Source organism: Sphaeramia orbicularis, chromosome 19 (assembly GCF_902148855.1).
Source record: "Sphaeramia orbicularis chromosome 19, fSphaOr1.1, whole genome shotgun sequence".
NCBI classification, from domain to species: domain Eukaryota; kingdom Metazoa; phylum Chordata; class Actinopteri; order Kurtiformes; family Apogonidae; genus Sphaeramia; species Sphaeramia orbicularis.
The window spans coordinates 293485-320581 of NC_043975.1; the positions used below are offsets into that span (position 1 = coordinate 293485).

General features: G+C 37.7%; 1 protein-coding gene across 2 annotated transcripts in view; it reads left to right on the top strand.

The window, feature by feature from the left end:
* LOC115410671 (transcription factor COE3-like) overlaps positions 1–27097 on the top strand; it is a 91524-nt gene that overhangs the window by 19384 nt on the left and 45043 nt on the right. For both annotated transcript variants that reach the window (XM_030122415.1, XM_030122417.1), the window contains exon 7: positions 26251–26332. In XM_030122415.1, the coding sequence (XP_029978275.1) occupies positions 26251–26332 (82 nt within the window). The remainder of the gene's footprint in view (positions 1–26250; positions 26333–27097) is intronic.

Sequence of the window (27097 nt, forward strand, 5' to 3'; positions counted from 1 at the left end):
ATACGACGTCAAGTAGACACAAATATACAAAGGAAGGACGCAGAATGGAAAGTAAAATACTGAAATATACGACGTCAAGTAGACACAAATATACAAAGGAAGGACGCAGAATGGAAAGTAAAATACTGAAATATACGACGTCAAGTAGACACAAATATACAAAGGAAGGACGCAGAATGGAAAGTAAAATACTGAAATATACGACGTCAAGTAGACACAAATATACAAAGGAAGGACGCAGAATGGAAAGTAAAATACTGAAATATACGACGTCAAGTAGACACAAATATACAAAGGAAGGACGCAGAATGGAAAGTAAAATACTGAAATATACGACGTCAAGTAGACACAAATATACAAAGGAAGGACGCAGAATGGAAAGTAAAATACTGAAATATACGACGTCAAGTAGACACAAATATACAAAGGAAGGACGCAGAATGGAAAGTAAAATACTGAAATATACGACGTCAAGTAGACACAAATATACAAAGGAAGGACGCAGAATGGAAAGTAAAATACTGAAATATACGACGTCAAGTAGACACAAATATACAAAGGAAGGACGCAGAATGGAAAGTAAAATACTGAAATATACGACGTCGAGTAGACACAAATATACAAAGGAAGGACGCAGAATGGAAAGTAAAATACTGAAATATACGACGTCGAGTAGACACAATATACAAAGGAAGGACGCAGAATGGAAAGTAAAATACTGAAATATACGACGTCGAGTAGACACAAATATACAAAGGAAGGACGCAGAATGGAAAGTAAAATACTGAAATATACGACGTCGAGTAGACACAAATATACAAAGGAAGGACGCAGAATGGAAAGTAAAATACTGAAATATACGACGTCGAGTAGACACAAATATACAAAGGAAGGACGCAGAATGGAAAGTAAAATACTGAAATATACGACGTCGAGTAGACACAAATATACAAAGGAAGGACGCAGAATGGAAAGTAAAATACTGAAATATACGACGTCGAGTAGACACAAATATACAAAGGAAGGACGCAGAATGGAAAGTAAAATACTGAAATATACGACGTCGAGTAGACACAAATATACAAAGGAAGGACGCAGAATGGAAAGTAAAATACTGAAATATACGACGTCAAGTAGACACAAATATACAAAGGAAGGACGCAGAATGGAAAGTAAAATACTGAAATATACGACGTCAAGTAGACACAAATATACAAAGGAAGGACGCAGAATGGAAAGTAAAATACTGAAATATACGACGTCAAGTAGACACAAATATACAAAGGAAGGACGCAGAATGGAAAGTAAAATACTGAAATATACGACGTCAAGTAGACACAAATATACAAAGGAAGGACGCAGAATGGAAAGTAAATACTGAAATATACGACGTCAAGTAGACACAAATATACAAAGGAAGGACGCAGAATGGAAAGTAAAATACTGAAATATACGACGTCAAGTAGACACAAATATACAAAGGAAGGACGCAGAATGGAAAGTAAAATACTGAAATATAGGACGTCAAGTAGACACAAATATACAAAGGAAGGACGCAGAATGGAAAGTAAAATACTGAAATATACGACGTCAAGTAGACACAAATATACAAAGGAAGGACGCAGAATGGAAAGTAAAATACTGAAATATACGACGTCAAGTAGACACAAATATACAAAGGAAGGACGCAGAATGGAAAGTAAAATACTGAAATATACGACGTCAAGTAGACACAAATATACAAAGGAAGGACGCAGAATGGAAAGTAAAATACTGAAATATACGACGTCAAGTAGACACAAATATACAAAGGAAGGACGCAGAATGGAAAGTAAAATACTGAAATATACGACGTCAAGTAGACACAAATATACAAAGGAAGGACGCAGAATGGAAAGTAAAATACTGAAATATACGACGTCAAGTAGACACAAATATACAAAGGAAGGACGCAGAATGGAAAGTAAAATACTGAAATATACGACGTCAAGTAGACACAAATATACAAAGGAAGGACGCAGAATGGAAAGTAAAATACTGAAATACACAGTGTAAATAGACTGCGCATTTACAAAACAATAACAATTAAATTTTTTTTTCTTTTTTTTTTTCTTCTTTTTCTCCTTTTTATGGGCTCAGCTGGCTGACAGGCAGCTGTCTGTACCGATAAGGCAGCAGCTGAAACCAACTGTACTCCCAGTCATCACTGCCCATTTTTCTGACACCTTTGCTTGTGTATCCTCTTTTATTTGGACATTTTACCAGGGAGTATCTCACACTACTTTTTTTTTTTTTTTTCTTTCTACTTGTCTTGTCCACCGTCCGAACAGCAGAATGGTAGTCTGGTTCCTTTTGGTGCAGAACAAATTTGCTTTGCCAAGGGTAACTTCATAAAGTATATGAAGCGCCCTTTGATATTCTACTGTGTTTATTATGAGTTTAGTTGAACCACATTTCGATGCCGAACCTGACATGGAGGGTGGGGGGGGGGGGGGGGGGGGGTAGAAGAAGGGGAGAGAACAAGAGAAAAGGTGGCGAAGACCCTCACAAGAAAGTATCAACAATACAAACAGTAACAACCATGGAGACAATTATAATAGAAACAGTAACTACAATCAGAACTGTGTAAACGAGAGAAGAAGAGAGAGAGAAAAAAACAAAACAAACAAAACTACAGAAAAAAAAAAAACAGTAGTGAAATACAGAAGACCTGTGAAATGATGAATATAAGAAAAGAAAGCATGAACAAAATATCGTATACCACGTTCGCACAAATAATACCTATAACAAATAATACCAGTAACAAATCCACACATCAGTTCTTCACAACAATAACAATTTAAAATGAAATACTTAAAAATGTGATATAAAGTAGAACCACGCAGAATGTAAAATGAGATACTGAAAAAATACCATGTAAAGTAGACTACAGCTTCACATCAAAACATCACAGAGTATAAAGTAAAATACTAACATATACAATGAAGTGGAACCAGGTGGAATGTAAAATGAAACACTTAAATATGTGATGTAAAGTAGAACCATGCAGTGTAAAAAGACAAAAGTGAACTAAAAAGAGAATGTAAAAGATGCAACCAAATGAATATCATGTGAAAGACACAACAAAACTACGTATGAGACAAAAGTCCATAAAAGAAGGATGGACAAGAAAGAAAACACTGAAAACATTTTTGGAATAACTTATTTTACATCTTGTTGCGTTTGTTGTGTGTGATTTTCACCCACGGATTCACCAACAGATCGTTTTTTCCGTTTTTTGTTTTAAGCGTTTAGGGACTGATGTGCACTGATTGAAAAATTCTTGATCGGTGCCAATACTGATGTTAGTTTATTTGTTGTTTTTTTATCCTCTGGTTAAGAAAGAAATGTTCATTAGCACTAATTGAAAATAGATAATATTATAACATCTGTCAGACCTTCATCAAAGCATCTATGAATGAACCCAGATCAAAACATACACATTCATGGAAAAAACAAAAACACTTTAATAGAACATGACCCTGACATGAAAACACATCTGATATGACCATACCCATATCAGTTTATATCTGCGTCATATAGTGGTGCATCTATTATTGTTTCATCAATTCAGGTTTAATAAATAGTAAAAGTATCAGATAATTCACTTAAAACACATTAAACTAAAGTTAAGTTTGGGTTAAAGTGGAAAGTACAGATACTTGAAGGTCCAGTTTAAGGCGGTATTAGTCTGTGTTAAAACGCTCGACACTGAAACTCTTTAGTTTTTCATTTTCATTTTTAATGTTTTCCATTGATTTTTATCATCATTCACCACCCGACCCGCTGAACGGTTTGCACAGTTCAGGTTATGTGCTTCACCGCACCTGCAGATTTAGCATTTTTTAGTATGTTTTACTGTATTTTTTAGTGTATTTTAACATATTTTTTTTCACATTTTTATGTATTTTTGTATGTTTTAGTGCATTTTTTGTGTGTATTTTTTGTGTATTTTAACACATTTTAGTGTATTTTAACTTTTTTTTTTTTTTTTGCATATTTTAGTGTATTTTAACATGTTTTTAGCATTTTTGTGTATTTTTGTATAGTTTAGTGTATTTGTGTACATTGGTGAATAATAACTATGAGGCCTGTTGGATTGTTATTTATGTGAATGGAAGGTCTGAAATTTGACCAAATATGACGAGAAAAACATCTTAAAAAGACAGAAATTCAGCTTCATCATACCTGCAGATACCCTAATTTAGCATTATTTGCACATTTTAGTGTATTTTTGTATATTTCATTGTATTTTTGTGTATTCTGTGTTTATTTTAACATTTTTAGCGCATTTTACTGTATTTATGTATATTTTAGTGCATTTTTTATGTATTTTAACATAGTTTTGGCATGTTTTAGTGGATTTTAACATGTTTTTAGTATTTTTTGTGTATTTTTGTATAGTTTACTGTATTTGTGTATGTTGGTGAATAATAACTGAGGCCTGTTGGACTGTTGTTTATGTGAATGGAAGGTCTGAGATTTGACCAAATACATCGAGAAAAACATCTTAAAAAGTCAGAAATTCGGCTTCATCATACCTGCAGATACCCTAATTTAGCATTTTTTTTGTGCATTTTAGTGTATTTTTGTATATTTTATTGCATTTTTTGTGTATTTCAACGTATTTTTTGCATATTTTAGTGTATTTTAACATATTTTTTAGCATTTTTTGTGTATTTTTGTATAGTTTAGTGTATTTGTTTATGTCGGTTAATAATAACCATGAGGCCTGTTGGACTGTTACTCATATGAATGGAAGGTCTGAAATTTGACCAAAGACAACAAGAAATACAGCTTAAGAAGTCAGGAATTCAGCTTCATCATACCTGAAGATACCCTAATTTAGCATTTTTCGCACATTTCAGTGTATTTTTGTATCTTTCAGTGCATTTTTTGTGTATTTCAACATATTTTTAGTGTATGTTAGTGTGTTGTTTTGTTTGTTTTTTGTGCATGTTGGTGTATAATGATTATTAGGCCAGTTAGACTGTTATTAATGTGAATGTAAGGTTTGAAATTTGACCAAAGATAACTTGAAAACCATCTTAAAAAGTCAGAAATTCATCTTAAAGCTGCAGATAACCTGTATCACATCTGGACCATCTGGGTCAAACCTCACATCAGGGCTGATCTTTCATCTCTGTGGACACTGGACATTGTTGGCCAGTTATGATGCCAGTGTTTTATCAAAAAATTAAACTTTAAGAAGCAAAATAATAATCTCAACAACATACGCAGATGATATTTCAGTCGACATAAGGATCGACGTGTTACTGAGCTGACAAATCTTGACACGAACTCAATGAAACGTCAATGAAAAGAAAGTAAATAATGTGTTTTCCTTTAAAACAAGTGAAAGGGTTTCATTTACTTGAACATGGGTTATATTGGAGTGTCAGGGTGAGGTGCATGATGGGACGGTGCTTTAACGCGCTGATCTCCGTCTGTCTTTAAACGCTCATGTGAGATTTGATTGTGTCTTTGCGGCTGGTTTGTACTGAGGATGATGGTGATGATGATGGTGCTGATGATGAAGATGATGGGACCGGCTCTCATCTTTTCACGCCTCGCTCTGAATACCAGATGTGAGAGTTTTTTGGAGGGGGTACAATCTCCTGTCTGCGAGCGTCTCTGGTGTCTTCAGTGTGGGATTATGGGAGGACGACGCGCTGTCAATCATTTAGCGGGCGTAGGTGTGATTTCCCTCTCATGCTGCAGGTTGGTTTTGGATGGAATCTCATTACTGGCCGTGTTTCAGGGTGACTGACAGCAGAATAATGTTTGGGGCCCCAGAGGGCCCGAGCCAGCTAAATGTTAAATGTATGAATGCATGGGAGTCAATGGAGAGATGAAGTGGAGCTGAATATTTTTTCTTCCTGGGAAACAGTCGCACGGTGAGGAGAGTGACCCTGAACACACCGTCTGCTGCTGCAACACAACGCCAACCTTCAGACAACGTTTCACATGAAACACTCGACAGAGGGGGGCTAAAAGGCTTTATTTAAGGAGGAAGGACCACAGCGCGCCTTTATCTGCCGTCGAAATGTAACAGGATAATATTTAATTAACCCATAAAAACCCAGACATCCACCATCGAGCAAAACTGTCTACTGATCTAAAGTGTTGATCCACTACCCCTACTAATACATGTAAATAATTGGTGTAAAATGCAGTTTTACCTCAAATATTCATAGAGTAAAATGTAGGAAAACTTGTAAAATGAGCAAAATATTTGAAAAATATGAAAAAAATTTACCAAAAAACCTGGAAATATGGCATAAAAGTGAAGAAATACTTCTAAAGTGAGGAGAAAATGAGCAAAATACTTGAAAAATTAAGAAAACTTATCATTTCATAACATTAACAAATTTTTATTTAGTCAAACACTCAAAGACCAAACCATCCACTGATGAAACTGTTTAATACCTGATCCACTAATCTCATCAATTCATGTAAACAGTTGGTGTAAAATACAGTTCTTCATCTTTTCATGGTCATCAGATATGACCATATTTGGACGTTCAGAGGCTCCGTAGTGAATGCGGAAACTGAACGAAATTGAAGAAAAACATAATAAATTTGGCAACAAAATTAAAAACAAATAATTTACAAGTAAAATGAAGAAAAATGAAGAAAAATGAATAAGAAAGTTCACAAAATAATAAATAACATGGAAGAAAATGAACAAAAAGTGAAACGGTTTAATTGACTTGAACACAAATATTACATATGATTTCAACCCAGTTTGAAAAAAAATTAAATCTGCAGTTTCTTCATAAATTAAATTTGTCACAATATACATATAATGCATGCTTTTATTTATTTGCACTGAATTGTGGTGTGTTTAGTTCCTCAAAAGGAGCAGATGCTTTCTTCACTTAAATGCTCCTCAGTCTGTTTGTATGTCTATATTTGTGTGCACATGAGTGGACTGCCCACATCGAGGCCTTGGGAGCCCGTTGGACTTTGTGTCTGTGTTGTGCAGTGCAGAGGTGAGCTATTGATCGTGTTCATCATTAGACATCAGACGATCAGACGGGGCAGACAGACTTTACAGCGAGTATCTGCTCTGCTCTTTAACCGATAAAAGCCCACACGGACAAAGGAACGCCTGCACACCGATTTAGATTTTCACCAAGTCTGAGCTATTTCTGAAAGTCACTTTGAAACGCCGTACGTCTTTAGATTCAGGGGAAGCTTTTATTCTACTGCAATTTAAAGATACAGATACAGATCAGAGTTAGTAATTCATCGGGTTCACAACACTGACTTTATGTAACCAAAGCATTTTACATAAAAAAACAGAACACAAACAGCCTGAGAAAATAACCATATTTACCATAGTAACACCATTTCAACCTGTGAAGGGAGAGGTTGGATGTAGGTGTTATAGATCCATGTGAAGACAAATATAGTTTTTACTCAGTGAATTTAAAGCTGCTGGAGACGTTCGTGACCAATTTTTCATCAAACCTGTCAAACCTCAGTCATATGTTAAGCATCACGAATCTGTTTGTCTGTCATTACTCACCTGAATGTCTTGCATTACGGTGAACAATTTCAAAGTGTCATCCACCATAAACAAACCGTGTGTTTACAAACAGAACTCGGCCATCTTCGGAATTTTGTGCGTTGCGGGAAAGGGAGGTTTGCGCAGCCACCTGACAGCAGCAGTGCAACCATATGATATTACTGTACTTTCTATAAGGTGCACCGGAATATAAGCCGCACCTTACTTTAAGTCGTACCTGACGATAAGCCGCAGGTGTCCACGTTGTGACATTAGATATTTCCACAGATAGATGGTAAACGGACAGATTATTTAAATGTTTATTTCCATCCTTCACTGCTTTTTTCCACACAGTGTCTGGAACACGGCAGTAAACGGCAGGAACAGGCTGGTTCAAAAACCCACAAAAGTCATTCATCCGTATCTTCCTCTTCTTCTGCTCATTAAACCACTGCAGTCGTCTTCTTCAGTGTTCTTCAGTTGAACATCCTCAAAGGCTCCGTCACACTCCTTCTACGTCTCTCCTCTGTTGTTGCTCAATGGCACTTCGATGCTGCAGCTCTATTTCCTTCTTGGACAGACACATCGATTGCTTTTAACTTAAAAGCTGCAAAATATGCATTTCTTCATGTGTTTTCCATGATGAGGGTTTGTGCATGACACACAAAATGATTGTTAAAAGTTCAGATTCAAACTTCCCCTCTTCATCACCTCTTCTACCTGTCTGTCTCACTTTTGTGCTTCCTGCTAGAGCGCCCCCTGGAGGCTGTTAGCCTGTAAAAATCTATACTCAAGCTGCATCGCTGTATAAGCCACGGAGTTCAAAACGAGAAAAAAGTAGCGGCTTATAGTCCGGAAAGTACAGTATATGGATGAAACAAACACGCGGAAACGTCTGAAATGCGGAAACGACTGGAGGAATATGCATAGAGGGAAGGGAGCTCCTGACGTTTCCGCGTTGTGTCTGTTCCAGCTGCCGCTGTCAGGTGGCTGCGCGAGCCTCCATTTCCCACAATGCATGTTGTGACAAAATTCCTCAGATGCCTGAGTGACCTACTGGCTCTGAATGTAAACACACGTTTTGTTTCTGGTAGATGGAACTAAGAAACTGCACACCGTGATGCAAGACATTCAGGTGAGTAATCACATACAGACTAACAGATTCACGATACTGAGGATATGACTAAGTTTTGATGGATTTGATGAAAAATTGGTCACGAAAGACTTTAGCACCTTTAAGTTCAGTGAGTTTACCAAACTAAAGCCCTAGTGGAATCAAAAACAGCATTAACAATACAACAAAAACCGACCAAAGTTCTGTCAGATTTCACTGCATCATAGGTAGGGCTGTAAGAAAATATCGGTTCTGCAATATATTGTGATATTTCATTTCATGATACTGTATCAATATTAAAAAGCACTGTATCGATATTTTTAGGTATTTATTCAAATGCAGATATAGCGGAGGTTCCTGTTTTTGTTTTTTGTGTTTCCTTTCTTTTTATTTTCACATGGGTATTTTGCTCTGTTGTTCGTACTAAAACAGTAGTATTGTGATATTGCAGGTCATGCATGTAGTTTTTTTAAACTGATAACACTGTTTTGTTAAATAATGGTTATTTCAATCATCCTAAAAGCACTTTTTACTGTCTGAGAGGCAGATGTTAATTTCTTTGCTGGGATCGCACAAAAATAATGTTATGATGTTGGATGATTCAGGGACTGAGCACTAGGCATTCTGTTCACAACTAATAGAATATGAACATTTGAGCAGGATCTGAAACTGGAATGTCTGTAAACATCATTTTATTTATTTATTTATTGGTGTTATTTATAACAACATTTTGTTTTTACTGAGGAAAGTTTAGTGATATAGTATTAAATCATGTTCTAATCAAATAATATTTAGTTTAGTATTTTTGCATATTTCTGGTATAATTAAACTTTTCCAGGAATTATTCTCTTAGAAGAAGAAACGGAACAAACAAAAAATATTGCCTTGTTAACAGTATCTTGATATATTGTGATGTATCGTATTGTGGTCCTAATATTGTGGTTTGTGTCTTATCACCCGATTCTTATGATACACAGCCCTAATCATAGGGTGAATTCACACCTGGACAGTCCTTTGGTCCGCTTATTTGGTTCCAAATGCACACTTTAGTTTTTTCGTTGGGGTCGCATTCTCATTGCACTTTTTGCTAGTGGACCAGAATTTGTAAACAGAAGCAAGCCTGTGACGAACTACGCTGGTGTTGGACAGACAAGTTGGGGGCGGGGTGAGTCAGAGAGGGCGGGTGTTGATGAAAACAAACATGGAGGTCCTACGTGACCATTGACCAAATGTCCATGAGACATTCAGTGTCCTCGTTGCTCCACGTCTGTCCACGGCTCGTGGTTGCTGCTGTTAGCTCTGGCTACCCATGAGGCTTGGCTTCTTCCACAATGTTGTTTACCCACAATGCCACGCGGCTACGGTGGCTCGTCAAGCTCATAAAAGGGCCTGATTCCTGGGTTTGGGGCTGGTTATATTCCATTGGGAAACCGCTTTTTTGGTTTAATTCAGAGTTCGCATGTTTGTATTCACACCTAAAAAAAAAAAAATCTGGACTTTTCGGGGAAACAAACTCTGGTCCGTTTTAAATGGACCAAACATAGTAGGTGTGAATGCACTCATAATCTGTTCATGCAGTTCTTTGAAATACCAGAAATGTGGTCAATAAACTTTTGACCTTTGACCACCAAAATCCACTCAGTTCATCACTGAGTCCAAGTGTTGAACAATAAAATGAGGACAAAAACTTCAGTCAGATATGTCCAATGTCCTTGCATCATGTTTTGTTCGTGCAGTTCTTTCAGATACTAAAAATGTAGTCAATATAACTTTTGACCTTTGACCTCCAAAATCTACTGAGTTCATCACTGAGTCCAAGTGTTGAACAATAAAATGTGGACAGAAGGTTTAGTCAGATATGTCCAATATCCTTGCATCATGTTCTGATCGTGCAGTTCATTCACTTACCAGAATTCTGGTCGCAGTAACCTTTGACCTTTGGCCCCCAAAATCTAATGAGTTCATTGTTGAGTCCCAGGGAAACTTTGTTACATGCTCATAAGAATGGAAAGACATGAGGTGACACTGCCTTTGACCTTTGACCTTTTTGGTTGGTGATTCGTGCGCTGCATTAACGTGAACATTCCGTTTTGGAGGTGATAATTGACATTATTTTCTGAACCTGGATTAGAAAGAGAAGTGTGTTTATTCAGGATTGTTTTGACTGTTGAAGAATTAAATAAATATTGTAGTTGTGGCAGAAATTTGGAGGTTTTTGGGTCTGAAGTTGAAAACAGGAACTCTTCAGACAGGAGTCATGTGAGTCCAGTCCTGGTTTTTCCTCCGGTGTGGTGTTTAACTGTGTGTATTGATCACCAGTGAGCTTTGCTAATGAATCGTTATTGAACAGTGATTAAGCAGCAGGTAGAGGTGTGTGTCTGTGTGTGTCTGTGTTGCGTTTCATGATTGGGTTTGTCGTTGCATCACACGTCGCCTCATTAAACTCAGCCTGTTTGAGTGACAGCTGTGTTTACATGTTTAGTTTAGTTGTTTGTTTGTCGTCGAGGACGTTTTGTTAACAAGGCGTTCAGCTCAAAGTGCAATGCACAACAAACAGCAGTCGCCACGGTAACGGATCAGCTGTCTGTCAGCTGACATCTGTCTGCGTTTAACCTCCTGTGATGATGTGATTGATTTTACCTCCTGATGGTTATTTGTACGTTTTCAAACCCATGAAGCAGACGAACGAACTGAGGAGCCTCTGTCTGAAGTCTAAACACTACCTTCAACACACTCCTCTACTCCTCCTATGTGTTCATTCCTTCTTTCTTGTCCTTTTCATCCTCCTCTTCTTTCTTCTTCCTTCTTCCTCTTCTCCTTCTCTTTTCCTCCTCCTCCTCTTCTCTTTTTTCTTTGTCTTTTCCTCCTCTTCTTCCTCCTCTTTTCTTTTCCTTCTTTCTCCTCTTTCCCTCCTCTTCCTCTTCATCTTCCTCCTACTCTTCCTCTTACTATTATTCTTCCTCTTCTTTCTCCTCTTTTCCTCTCTTCTTCCTCCTCTTTTTCTTCTTTCTCCTCTTTTCCTCCTCTTCCTCCTCCTCTTTTCTTTTCCTTCTTTCACCTCTTTTCCTCCTTTTTCTTCAGCTTCTTCCTACTCTTCCTCCTCTTTTCTTTTTCTTCTTCCTCTTCTCCTCCTTTCTCCTCTTTTCCTCCTCTTCCTCCTCTTTTCTTTTCCTTCTTTCTCCTCTTTCCCTCCTCTTCCTCTTCATCCTCTTTTTTGTTTTTCTTCTTTCTCCTCTTTTCCTCCTATTCTTCCTCTTTTCTTTCTTCTTTTTCCTCTTTTTCTCCTCTTCCTCCTCTTTTCCTTCTTTCTCCTCTTTTCCTCCTCTTCCTCCTCATCTTTTCTTTTCCTTTCTCCTCTTTTCCTCCTCTTCCTCATGTTTTCTTGTCCTTCTTTCCCTTTTCCTCCTCTTCTCCTGCTCTTCTGTTCTTCTCTGCTGTAAATTAAACTTTGACATGTTTTAAATTTGCTTTTCATTTCCGTCACTTGGAGTCTGAACTCTTAATGAGAATCTGTCTTAACAAGGAGGAACACTTAACGAGAATCTGTAATGAGATGAAAAACTCTTGCACAGCGACACCACTCTCTGATTGGTCCGTCTGCAGGGCTGGCCTGTGATTGGTCAGAGCCTCAGGCCGGAAGACGAAGCCTGAGAGATGGCAGATAAATGCTAATTATGTTAATTAAATATGTAAATGAGCTCTGCCATCCAGTTGAGTCACTCCAGTCAAACGTCTAATGAGTTTTAGATTTTAGCACAATTTTTAGAAAATTGTCAGAAGAAAATTATCCAGCGTATATCGCAAAATGGAAAATGTTTTGTTTCAGTTGAATTCTGTAGTGAAAATTCAGTGTTTCTAATTGTTTTCCATTTATTTTGTCATCTTGTTGTGTCTTCAGTCATTTTCATCTTGTTTTGTCTTTTTCAAATTTTTGTCATGTTTTTATTCTGTTTTATAATTTTTTGTTGTGCACGTTTTGCTGCATTTTCATTATTTCATCATCTTTGTCTTAGTCTGTACACATTTTTGTCATCCTGTTTCATCTTGCATTATTCACACCTTATCGTGTGTTTTGTGTTTTTTTGCATATTTTACTTTGTCTTTGTCCCTTTGCATCTTTTGTTTAATTTTCTTATTCATTCTTTTGCATTGTTTTTGGTGCTTTTTTTTTTTTTTCATTTTTAAACATTTCATCAGTTTGTTGTGGGTTTTATGTTGTTTTTGCATGTGGTTTTTTGCGTCATTGTCAAAGTTTCATCTTCATCTTACATAGTTTTCAGCATCATTTGTTGTTTTTACCCTGCCCCGAAGGGGAGGCAAGGGTATTGTTTTTGGTTTATTTGTTTAACACTTTAGCAGCAAAACTGTTGGTTGAATTCATACCAAATTGGGTTTATAAATTGCCAGTGACCCAGAATAGATGTCATGCCATTTTAGGAAAAGTAGGTCAAAGTTCCATTTTTTTTTTTTTTTTTGATTTTTAAAAAATCTTCCCATTTACTTATAATGGTTGAAATATGTGCGAGGGGTGGGGTTTGTTGTACCTTGCAACACTTGTTTCACTTTGTGTTTTTATACCATTTCCATCATGTCGTTCATTCTTCGTTATTTCTTATGTGTGCATTTTATGCTGAGTCAATTTATTTGTCTTGGTGAATGTTCATTTTCTGTCAGTTGTTGAAGTTATTTCACCAGTGCTGGTTTAATGCTGCCTTCAGGCGCTTATCGGGAAGATGATCCTTTCCACTTGTGAATGCAAAATTATGAATGTGTTTTGTTTAAAGCAGCGTATGACTTTCATCACAAATTTTTTTTCAAATTTGTAAAACTCGAGTGATATCTAAATTATCACTTATCCATTAGTCTTTCCATGCTTCTGCACCTGAATCACTTCCCTCACAGTGAACAACTTCAATTGCGTTGTGGGAATGGCGACCAAGTGAAAGCGGTTTCTCACAGATTCAGGTAGAAAACAAGCCAGTTTGCCGCTACATAAACTTCTCCAGTCCATCAAGGTTATTTTACAGAATGAGTCTAGTCGGTGGATGGAGGTAAAGGACACATTTGGGTTCAGCACTCATGAAGAGACAGACAGACTGCAGCTGTGTGGAATTCCCATTCCCACAATGCACTTCGTGACAAAATTTCCGAAAATGGCCCAGTGACGTTTGGGTTTGTTATGTAACCAAGTGGACTGTGTTTATGATGGAGTCATCTATGAAGGTGTTCATTGTGAGGGAAGTGATTCAGATGGGTAAGCATAGAAAGACTAATGGATTAGTGATAATTAGGATCTGACTGGGGTTGGACACATTTGAACAAACATCTGGGATCAAAGTCAGATGACCTGATACTTGAGTAAAACAGTTTTGAATGTGTAAATTCATCTGATGCAACATTTTTTTTTTTTGGTAAAATAAATTTTTTTGCAAATCGTGTATGCTATAAATGTGCAGAATCCTCAGCTAACAACAGCAGCAGAACGTTGATAATAACATTGTTTTTCAATCGCCGTGAATGCCTTTCTCTCCCATGTTGAAAAGGTCAAAGGTTATTTTCATCATGTGGATCATTTTTTTCCCCCAGTTCTCCAGTGGAAAATACGACGTGAGGGGGCGTTCATGTGCAATTTTCGAGTTTGTAACTAGTATTTACCATAATTCCCATAGCACGTGAAGGCAGCATGAGTCTCTGGTGAACACTAACCCTCCAGGTCCTGTTAAAGACTAGCAGAAGAAGAGGAGGAGGAGGAGGAGGAGGAGAGTTGTCTGTTTTCATTTTGTGTAACATGATGAGACACGGAGACGATGGACTCTTCATTATCACCTCACTTTAATTTAATTGTCTCCTCCACCTCCTCCATCTTCTCCATACATCACAGCAGTGTGTGTCTGTGTGTGTCTGTGTAACTGTTGTGTGTCTTTGTGCGTATGTATGAACAGTGATTGGCAGCTGACATTCACTTGTTTAGCAGTAAAATGTCAGAGTCTGAATATTCCTGTGGTCGTTTTTGACCCCGTCTGTCTGCCATAGGAGGAGCTCCTGCCTCCTGCCGTCACATGGTCATGTTGAGTGACCACATGTATGTTTTTAATCTGTTTCTCCCTCACCGATCACTGATATTTAATCAATACAGGAGTCGCTTGGACAGGTTCAGAGTGTGATGCTTTATATGTCACATCTACCATATATGGACAAAAGTCTGTGGACACGTTGAATCCAGGTGTTTCTTTTCTAACAGGGGTCTGGGATCCAAAACAATATCAACTAATGTTAGAATAGAGTTTTATATTATGGGATAAATGTCATTGAATTGCATTGATTTGTTTGGTATAAATTGCCATCTTTGTTTCCAGAATGCCTCAGAGATGGTTTTTACTTAATTTCTCTCAACATTGATTTTGTTTTGTTTCTTTTTTTAAAGAAAACATTGATATTTGTAAACTATGTGGACATAAATATTGGGACACATGTTCGTGATGATTTGAGATAAAAACATCAACATTTCCTTAAACTTTAATGGTAGATGTTTCTTCCTCACTGAGATGTGAAGAAAGTAGATGGTTAGTTGTGGTAGAAAATTATTACTTACAGTTAGAGCATGAAAAATATTATAGAAATTTAGAGGAAGAACTTTTAAAATCAGTCATGGTGTATTTATGGGTCACTAACTCCTTGTCAGGAACCTTGTGTTTCTTCTTTGTTGTTGCTGTTACTTATATCAACATAAATTTCCTTTATTTATTGACCTCAAAAAGTAAAATGCCTCAGTATGTAGGATATTAGGACTGCATGATATTGGAAAAAACTGACATTGTGATTTTTTTTAACCCTGCGATATACATTGCAATATGAAAAAATACTCAGGAGGATATAATAGCTGTGTGGTGCCGACATAAATGGTCAAACAAATTAGTTGTGTTACCTCTTGTTGTGTCATGTGTTTCAGTTTCATTCTTCTTGTTGCCAAAATAATTCCAGATAACTGATGTTGCTTTTCTTTTTGGCACCAAGTCTTTGTTTTCAAGGATTTTCTCTTGTTTGTTGCTCATTTTTTATTGTTGTTGCCAGCGACTCACTCCATGTGCAGGGGGCGTGGTCTACTTCAGCTAACTGAATAAGAACGATTGCGATTGGTGGATCTCTGCATGCAGTGTGTGTCAGTCAGGTACCCTCGAAATTAGATGAGAACACGTTGAGTTCATTTGGCTCCTACATCGCAGGACCTGTGATGTGACGATTGCGCACATGTACATCACGATGATGGTGCTCAAACGATTTGCCATGCATCTCTGTAGGATATGCAGCATTCTTTTCTTCCCACAAAAAAAAAAAAAAAAATCCTGAAAAATAAATGATATCGAACTTTTTTGGGATCATTCACTAAAATAAAACTTGTACCTCATCAACCTGTAGGATTGTAAAATGAGAAATTTACTGTTAGTCTATTATTAGCAAATATCCAACACATTTACCAACAAACTAGTCAAAAATAATAGTTAAGTTTAATATTTCTAACAAACAATTGTATTGTAAACGTGTTGTGAAAATTTAATCTAGTAGTGAACTTATCATAGGCTATTATAGAGTAAACCTGTATTTTTGTATGGGTTTTTGTTGAAGCCGAACATCCACTGGGTGACATTGTTCGACTGTGACATCTTCAATCTGAAGCTGTGTGTGGGTTGGTGAAATGCACCCTGGGAGTTGTAGTCTACCTCTGTCCGTCAGTGTGTTTGACAGATATTTCCTAATACACCTGTTCATGAGAATTTGTGTCACTTATTGAGTCTGTGGGAACATGAACTGTTATCACACACAGCGCTGTCATTTTATGGATCACACACAAACACAAATAGACAACATAGGTGTGTGTGTACATGTGTGTGTCTGAGTGTGTCTTAATGGCTGTTAATTAGCTCCATGTTGAAACCAGCCACAGACACTAATTAACAGGAAACCTGTCCAGCATTTGGTGTTAATTAGAACAACAGGCCTGAACACATCTGATGACAGACACACACACACACACACACACACACACACACCAGTCGAGATGATCTGATTGGTCAGGGCGGACTGCTGTGGTTGGTTAACTCTGTTGTTGTCTTTTCTTGTTGTTTGTTTTTCGTTGTGGATCCATTAATTAACATTGGAAATAACATGAGCAGCGAATGAAGAACACGCAGAGAACATGATTAGAACACGCAGAGGTCATACAGAGAACACACAATTAAAACTCAGAGAACACACGACTCACACTGGGACAACGGGTAACGAATAAACAACAAAACATGAACTCAGAAGATGAAGGGAAACAAACGTTCAAAGAGCGTGTGAAGGGGAACACGCCAAGGACGCGTTCAGAGAACACGCTAAAAGACGAACACGCCGCCGTCTGACAGCTCCTCTGTTCCACGGTTACAGTCGGTTCTTAAAATGTAAAACCAGGACTCAGTCTAACCCCTCTTCTCACACTGTAATACATACTGTCAGATCATGAGTTGTTGTCAGATATTATATATAGTACTTGGTGCATGATCTATGATGAATTCTCTGTTTATAAACCCTGTACCCTTCAATTATAAAGTGGACTCTCAGATTGTAAACCATAGTCTCAAACTGTCATACATACCCTCAGATTGTGATGTGTACTGTCAGATTATGAACCTTCCTCTAAAATTATAAACTGCGCTGTTACATTACAAGCTGTACTATCAGTTTGTAAACCAGACTTTCAGATTATTCTCAGATTACAAATCAAACTGTCAGTATAGAATCTGTACTCTATATTTATAACCTGCTCTCTGAGGTCATCATCTGTGTTCTCATATTATATTCCATTTCAGGGCTCGTGACTGCGACTGAATTACGGTCGCATGCGCCTGAGAATTTCGGTAGTGCGACTGTTTTTGAGATTACGATCGCACGGTGCGCCAATAAAAAAATGAGCGAAAATTAGTACGTGCGCCTAGAATAATGGCTGCAGAAGTAACTCGTCAGCTGAAAATAAACAAGCTCCACGCCCCGCTGACTGAAGCGGAAAATCTAGTCCCCGCCCCCTCGCGTGCGCAGGCAGCATAAACAAAGGGATCAAATAACTCCACCGACGTTTGAAACAATCTCCCGCCAAACCCGGTTTGTAGCGCTGGCGTTGTTCCAAGTATTTTCCCATGACGTAATGTATCCTGCAAGTCAGATGATCATGTTGCGCGAATCAACTTGCTACACGATCAGCTGACCGTAAAGGCGTCCATACACTGTGCGATTATTTCGATCGTTGCACGCAGCTCCATCTCAAACTGTGCGAATCAGTCGTACATTCAGGCTCACGATTCCTGTTCTCACACTGTACGGACCGACGCTCGTATGCGACCTGACTGCTCACACTGTAGGACCATACACCACAGGACGCGCCACACGTTCGAGTGTTGTATCCGGAAATACAACGTTAAAATATCAAGGAATCCGTAAAAGCGCATAGACGATTGTGCATTGGCGTGAGCCACGAAATGGTAGTGCTAAACAAAAACCAACGAGCTGCTTTGGTAATATGTGCCATTACCTGTGAGGAATCAAAAAAGAAGAAAAGACAACGATGTGTTTGGTGCAGGCATTGGTTGTCCAGACGTGGACAGTATGGGCTGTCATCCTACAGCAAAGAGAACTAGAGGTAAGCTGCAACAGCTAAACTGCACTAGGACAACAGCCAGCTACTGTTAGCTTGTACACTACTGTACGCGTCTGTGTTCACACATGCTCAGTGTGAGAATTTGCGGCACATCGGTTCGTGGCACTGCTTTGACAGTACGATACACTCACGAGGAGCGAGTAGGATTTCAAACAGCTCCGTTTTCCTTGCGAACACACGATTGCTGGTTGTGAGGTGGTCGTGAGGTGCTAATCGCTTCTCTTTACCCCATGTACACTGCACGAAGCACGACACACGATTAGAGGCACATCTGGCCCGATCCCAGAAATAGTCGCACGAGTGAGAAATTGTCTCTAAACTCGCACAGTGTAAGGCCGCCTTAACCAGCGAATCGAGGGGCTAATGAATAAACAACAAGCGGTATCCAGACGTGTACATGATTCGTCAAAAGTTTGACTTGACTTCAGGCGTGGTGTAGACCACAGTGACTAAGGGCCTTTAGGCCATGAAATAAAAAAGTTGGTTGTTGCAAATAATGGTGTGATTCGTCTTTCTTCTCCAAGAACCAACTAAAGTATATACCACACATTGACAATTGTTTTGCACCTGTGTTAATGTAAGCTTTTTCTTTCATACTCTATTCAAATACTTTATTCTAGGTTGTTAACATTGCTTAAATACATATAGGAATATTACTTGGTATGGCCAAGAGTTTTGCTTGTTCTCCAAATTTTTTATATAATAGTGGTGCGCCTAGATTTTAGCCTGTGCTCCTAACTTTTAGGGTTAGGAGCACAGTGCTCCTAGGTCAAAAAGTTAATTTTGAGCCCTGCATTTACACAGATTATCAACTAGTGATGTCCCGATCTGAATTTTTTTGCTTCCGATCAAATTTTTTTTAGGATTAGTTTTACAGATACTGATCCAACACTGACTTTTTACAATGAAGTTTTGATTTAAATTTGGAGTCATTATTTATAGGTTATTATACTATTATTAAACTGTAGATCACAATTGGGCTGAATATGGAACCTGAACTTAAACAGCTATGGCAGCTTTAACTCTTAATAACTTGACTATAATTTTTGCACTTTTTAAATTCTGGCCCGTGGACCATATGTTTGCCACTGCTATAGCACGTCTATGAACAGGTATATATACATTATATACAGTATATACATGATATACATTATATGGGGATGAGTTCTGCGCCGTACAGTAGTGATACACACATCAGTGGGTTAATCGTGGCTCGGGTTGGGGTGGGTCAAAAGAATGTCAGTGTATATGCAGGGTGGGTTGGGTTCGGGTCAGATAATTCCACAAAAGCCCCACAGGTCAAAAAACACCCGATTCACACATCACGTTAAAGTGAAACCTATAGACGTTTTATGAATTTCTCTAAGCTTCCTGCTTTTGTGTAGCTAATTTTCCTTTTTCCTGCCTTTGGAAACTTTAATTTGAGGGAGCAGGATGTGGTCAGGATCAGGAGGATCAGCAGTCGATATTGATCTGTAGATCGGATTGGGACATCCTTATTATAAACAGGAGTGTCAGATTATAATTTATACCCACAGATTGTAATACATACTCTCTGATTATAAACCAGACTCTCTATGTAGAATCTATATTCTGAATCTGTAATTTATTGTTTTATATTATAATCTTTGATCTCAGTTTATGATCCGGACTCTCCAGACACTAATATTTTAATCTGTACTCTCAGATTATAACCTACACTCATATTATCAACTGAACTTTCAGATTACAAACCATATCCTCAGTTTGTAGCCTGTTCTCTCAGATTATAAACCAGACTCTCAGATTATGAAGCAGACTCTTCTGAACCAGAGTCTATAGATCAGTATGTGATCTATACTGAAAAATTATCTGTTCACTCAGATTATAATCTGCATTCTCAATTTATAAACCAGACTGAGAGATGTGCTCAAAGATTAAAATCTGAGACTCACATATGTAAACTGTAGTTTTGTAGTAGAATCCATACACTCAGATTGTAATATATTCTTAAATTATAATATAATAACTATAATAATCCACAAACTCAGGTTATAATTCACAAATTTTGATGATAAAGTGGACTCTCAGATTATCTTCAGTACTGTCAGATTCTCGAACAGTACATTCAGATCTTTTATGAACCAGTATATATAATCTGGACTCTTACTCTGTAATCTATACTGTAAAATTATCTGTTCTCTCAGATTATAATCTGTATTCCAAATTCATAAACCAGACTCTTAGATTATAAACTATAGCTTCATAGTCGGAGCCATACTCTTAGACTGTAGTGCGTATTTTAAGATTATAAAACAGACTCAGATTATGAACCATACTGTCAGATTTGAAGTCTCATAGTTTATATTCAGTGATCTCAGATTCTCGGCTGTACACTCAGATTATAATCTGTGCTCCTGGTTATTAACTGTTCCTCTGTGGTTTTAGACGAAGGTAAAACACCATTAATCCCCTGACATGTCATGGTTCTGATACTTTAAACCGCTCCATCCTCGTCCTCATCCATCGCTTCGTTAATCGGCCTCTGATCGATGGCTGTGATTGATTAGTGGCGGCGGCGGAGCGTCTGTTAGCGGCAGGTGAACAGTCAGCTAACGTTTGAAGTGAAACAGCTGCTGAAAAGTAAAGACGAACGCGCACCTGCAGCGGCGTCAATGACTCGCATCAGATGAAGAGGCAGCGCTGCCAACAGCACGTAAATCACACGGAATAAAACGCACACGCCCACACGCAAACGCACACGCCGACACACACACCGACACACACTGATCCTGGGCAGTACATTACCGTCAGTATAATTCCTCCTCACACTGTGACTACATTTTCTACCTCATAGAGCATATTAACTCTGACACAGCCAGGGTGTGTGTGTTTAATAGAGGCTGTGTGTTTTATTCCGGCCGTGGTTGTGTGTTCAGAGTGTGTGCGACATCCATTCTTCCCGGAGATAAATTTGCGATGCGTCCTAATTTCCTGCTCGTAAATATGAGCAGTAATACAGTGTGTGTGTCTGAGTGTGTGTGTGTGTGTGTGTGTGTGTGTGTGTGTGTGTGTGTGTGGTCCCTGCTTATCACATAACAAATTGAAAGCCTAATCTGTTCTGGTGCAGATTTACAGCCTCGATCGCAGGCAGGAGGAGAGTAAAGGAGTCAGCGGTGAGGAAGTACCACGTCCTGTACTCCACTAGAAGTACATAAATACACAACATATCACAAAACGTCAAATAGTGATGTCCTGATCTGGATTTTTTTTTGCTTCCAATCCAATTTTTTTTAGGATTAGTTTTGCTGATACTGATCCGATACCGACTTTTTACAATGGAATTTTGATTTAAATTTGGAGTCATTATTTAAGGGCTATTATAGTATTCTTTTACTGTACATCCCAGTTGGTCTGAATGTGGAACCTGAACTATAACCCCTTTGACTCTGAAGAACTTTAGGATCATTTTTGCACTTTCCAAATTCATACTGTGGGACAAATTCGAACCTTTGGCGGGCTGGTTTTGGCCCACGGGCTGTATGTTTACCACTGCTGTCATGTGTCTATAAACAGGTCTGTTTAGGGATTATATGGGGGTGCGTTCCATGCTGTATGTTAGTGATGATCAGCGGGTTACTCACAGGTTGGGTTGGGTCAAATAATTCCACAAAAGCCCCATGGGTTGAAAAAAACCCGACTCGCCCATCACTACCGGACCTTAAAGTGAAATTTTAAAAATGCTTTACTAATTCCTCTAACCGTCCTGCTGATGTGCAGCTGATTTTCCTTTTCCCTACCTTCGGAAACTTTTATGTGAGGGGGCAGGACGTATGTAAATAAACCCCCCCACCCCGCAGACCTGGGCCCAGATCGTTACTAAATCCGATCCAGTCTTCTAAAAAAATGCCAGATCGGCAGCAGATACTGATCTTTAGATTGGATCGGGACATCCCTAACATGAACACAAGGGTTCATTCAACGCTGTGGGACACATTCAGAGGGAAGGACTGACTGATTAACATCGCATTCTGGTGGATTCTACTAATGAATTTACACTTTTACTTTACAGTGGAAATGTCAAACACAAATTCAGGTCCGAAGTAATGGAGTGTACAGAGATTTCAGATATCTACAGCCCTAAAAACATCAAAAATGTGGCTCCAAAAAGCATCCATACAGGTCATTTTTGTTAGTTTAGTGGTATACAGCCACTGTTAAAGAGCTCTGACCTCTGACCTCTTACACAGCAGAGACTTATGGGAAAAAAAATCCACTGTCGTTGCATTCTCTAATAACAAAAAAAGTGTTTTTAAGTTTCACATTCCACCCTAACAACTGATATTTTTTATTCTATTTTATTTATATGAATTTCTGTATGTAGCCTCGATAAACAATGAAACTCAAGTATTAAACTCTCAACAAGTGACATGGTGGGAGTTTATCTGCTGTTCTGAACCAGTTAACAAGGTTTAATGGACTGGTGACCGAATTAGATTAGTTATAAAAAAAGCAAACAAACAGCACTGACAACAGTGAAGCAGAAAAACAATTATGACTCCTCAAACACAGGCCGAGGAAAAACAGAACTGGATAAACATCTGGTTTCTGTCATGTTGAGCTGCCACTTAAACTAAATGTTGACCATTACAGGTTTGATTATAAATATTCAACAACATAATCCAGGTGTTTTCAGCACTTGGTGGTTCTAGATCATTATCTGAAGTGTTATCGTCTGGTTTCGGTCACTGCAGGTGTGTGTGTTTCAAATTTTCAGTCAAACTGTTATTTATAGAAACAAACACCACAATAAAAGCTCTGGGAACCAATGAATGGTTTCTGTCCTCTTAAATATCCAGGGCTTTTATTTTGAAACGGGAAAAGGAATAGTTACATTTTTATAAAAGCACATTGTAGGAGTAGATGAAAATGAGGTTTTATTCTAAATATGATCACTTATACTTATTAAGATTAGATGAAATTATTCTGAATATAATACAAACCTCAAAGGCCTGGTACCATCTGCAGCACAAACTATATTTGAGCAAATATTTGTAATGTTATGTTTTCAAAGTAAAAATCCACTTGTTTTATGTTTTTAATCGAGGGTTCAAATGTGATTGGCATAAATATCACAATCTATACCTAAGCATGTAATTAATAAAGCTCCAATACAAGCAAAAATACTGTATAAAAAAACAGATTCTGAAAAGTACAAATATATATAACATCAGCATTTTTTTAACTAAAAATGCTTTTCATGTCAGCTATTTTCTCTGGAGTCTTTATTGCCATCAATTCTTAAATGACCTTTAATCTTACAAATAAATGATGTGTTTATTGTATATTTATCACATTTCTGCAGACTTGTTCTTTATTAAAACCAAACCCTGATCTCGTTCCTTAAACCAAACCATAAAAATCATTAAATATGAACATAAACATCATGAGGTCAATATGGAAATAAGAGACAGAATGAAAAACGCTGCTGTTCAATTTCAATGCAATAATTTAAATATACTTCTGTTCAAGTAATAGTTGGAAAATATCCTACCAGTCAAGGAAAAGTTGAACCCTATCCGACCTCTGCTGCTGTACGAAGCTCCTAACATGATGATCTGGTTAAAGCTGAATCATGTCTGTGAACTGGTATGAAACGGGTCGATAACCTCTGTTTAATGGTACTTAGATGAACACGCCATACGCCTGCAGATGAGTCTGTGTGACTGAAGATAAGATGACGATCAGCTGAGGCTGAGTGGTTTCCACGGCGATAAGACTCTGTGTGGGGGTCAGAGGTCACGCCGACTCCTTCAGGTTATCTTCAGATAAACATCACCCGCTCAGACAGACATCCCGCTGCCGTTCAGAGTCACATGATCACATGATGACGGCGTTAACGTCCATGTGTCTGTGTCAGTAACTTTACATCCACTCGTTCTGTTCAGAGAAAACACAGATACATGAGTTTTTATCAGTCGTATGTTGTTGAACCGTCCTCAGAAAAGGATCAGCTCAAAGAAATCAGAGAAAGTCTAACATTAACATGACCTTCATGTCCATTTGATGAGTGGGTGTAAACTTCAGACTGACGCTGGAGGACAGTCCCTCTCAAGGTCGAGACCCAAAGTTAAACCTGTATTTATTTATTTTTTTCCAGAGCTCTGAACACAACTCTCCACTATAATGCTATTTAGTATTGATAAGTGATTGTAACTGCACCTGTATTGAAAGTGTACCATAATGAAAAACAGCATAAAAAATGTAACAAAAGGCAATAAGAGGCATGATGTAAAAGACACAATGAGACAAAGACAATGAAAAAGATGCAGAAGACACAATCAGGCAAAGACGTGTGTCCGTATTGATCAGTGATTTTAACTGTTTGTTGAGTTGATGTTGATATTTTTGTCGAAGCGGCCGATTTGTTTACAGAACATCTGTTGTGTGTCTGTGATTTAATGTGTGTTTGTGTTTTCTCTGTGTGTGTGTGTCAGCACTTTGTCCTTCTGTAGCCTCATTAGAGTTGAGCAGCAGAGAATGCTGGGTAATCAATACTGCAGAGACCCTCTGAGACCGAGTGTGTCGCCTGAGAGGGAGTTTTGTCTCTTTTGTCCTTCTCTGTGTGTGTTTACAGCCCGTTACCATGGAAACAGCTGTGATGTTGTGCGACTGTACATCACGCGGCTCTGAGTCTTCGTAACTCTGACATTTTCGAACTAAAGGCCTGGTAGAACACTGACAGTAGAATAAGATTATCAGTGAAACTCTAGGATGTGATACTTGGAAATAGACAATTTTAATTATGTATATTTAAGAGTATTTAGCAATGAATTTATTTAAGTAGTACAAAGATTTATTAGTGTGAAATAAAGATTAAAAGTGACTTGACAGTAGCTTTCTTTTTTTCCGTACAAACGCCCTCATGTGCTGCAACAACGGCATTGTACGATAGCATGAGAGGCTAAAATCTCCCAGCATACCTCACAACATTTGAATACAGACATGAAATTGTGCCTAGTAGATAGTCAGGTAATATTTGTATTCATTTGGTGAGTTTGGCGGCGTTTGGGCATGTGAAGGCTGAGGAAAATCCGTACAAACACCCTCCTGTGCTGCAACATCGATCGGACGGACACAGAACGTACATTATATAGTAGGATAGGATAAACTACATTTATTCCAAATACACTGATATTTGATTATTATATTATTTGTCATATTGTAAACACAGTGTTTAAAAGTAATAAATACATATATCTCTGCAAAATACATGTGAATATGATATTAATATTCTTTGTATGTTGTAAATATAAATAAATGTGTATGATATAGATAATTCAAATAAAAAATGTTTAATTTGATATTTACTTTTGTTGTCCATCCGTGACCCTGCCATTTATCAAAACCCTTGCTATTTAGGTATGATAAAAATTTTTTTTCCTCTAACCAATTATTGGGTTGTAAAATAGAGGGTTTAAGGTTTACACTGACTACATTTGAGGATGAAAATGTCAGAGGAACTTCACTTTGGAGAACTTTAAAATTCTTGCAAAAAATAGACGTTAATTTTTTGTGTATCCGTGACGCAGCAGTTTTTGATATTTTTCATTTAAAAATATTTGAAATTAATTTTGCTGTTGAGTCTGTTTCACATGGCATTTAGACCTTTACAATTCTGTGGAATATTTGTCTGAAAGTGGTCTGGTTCAAAAGTTATGAATCAAACAGTAGTGGGCGGTCCATCTGTGACACCCTTGACCCCACCCTGCAGTAGAGTCAGTACTTCTACTTTTACCACATCATTGTTTTTAGCCACCTCTAGATTTATTTTCCATAATAAATCATATGTGATGATTGATTTCTGGTATTGACAGTGTTATTCATGATGTCAATATGTTTGTGTCTTTGCAGGTTCTTCCTCAAGTTCTTCCTGAAGTGTAACCAGAACTGTCTGAAAAATGCAGGAAACCCCCGAGACATGAGGAGGTTCCAGGTAAAACGCACACAGACACACAAAGATGAATTCATTTCCCTAAAGGGCAGGACACGGCTTTGGAGGACCCACTGTTCCCATCATGCATTGCAGGAGGGTGGCCTGAGGCTTATTGCTTTGCAGATATAATATAAGAGGTCACCAGTGTCTGAATGTTCCTTCATTTTGCTGAATATGAATTATATATTTTGTGTTTTTTGGTTGTAAACTGCTGCATCGTGGGCATCATTGTTTGGGTTAAACATGAATAAAATAGTAAACTTGATGTGATTGATATTTGTCAGACAAATGGAATGAAACCCTTTTAAAAATACTTATTATCTACTTTTAGTTCATGTCCACAACCAGGTTTATCTGGCCCATGGTGCTGAGTAGTGTCTCACATCTAAAAACACAACAGAAAATGCAGAATGACAGCCCTCTGCTATTTGTTGAAACCTAATTTGAGATAATAGCAAATATCATAAATATATAAAATATCACATTAATGTTCATTCCTTTGGTTTATTGATAAGTGGTATCATTTACAAAGGAACGCAATAAGAAAAAAAACATTAAAGAGGCAGCTTGGTGAAACCAATGTCATAAATGCATCAAAATGTCAACTTTAGAGGATGCAACTAGTTGAATAAAGGTAAAAAAAGAAAAAAAAAATCAGCAAGAGAAAAATATCAGTGACATAGCGAGAAAACTATTATATATGTGTCATTTAAAAAAAAGAAACAAGTAAAAGTGGTTATATTTCAGAATATTTGGAGTCTTACT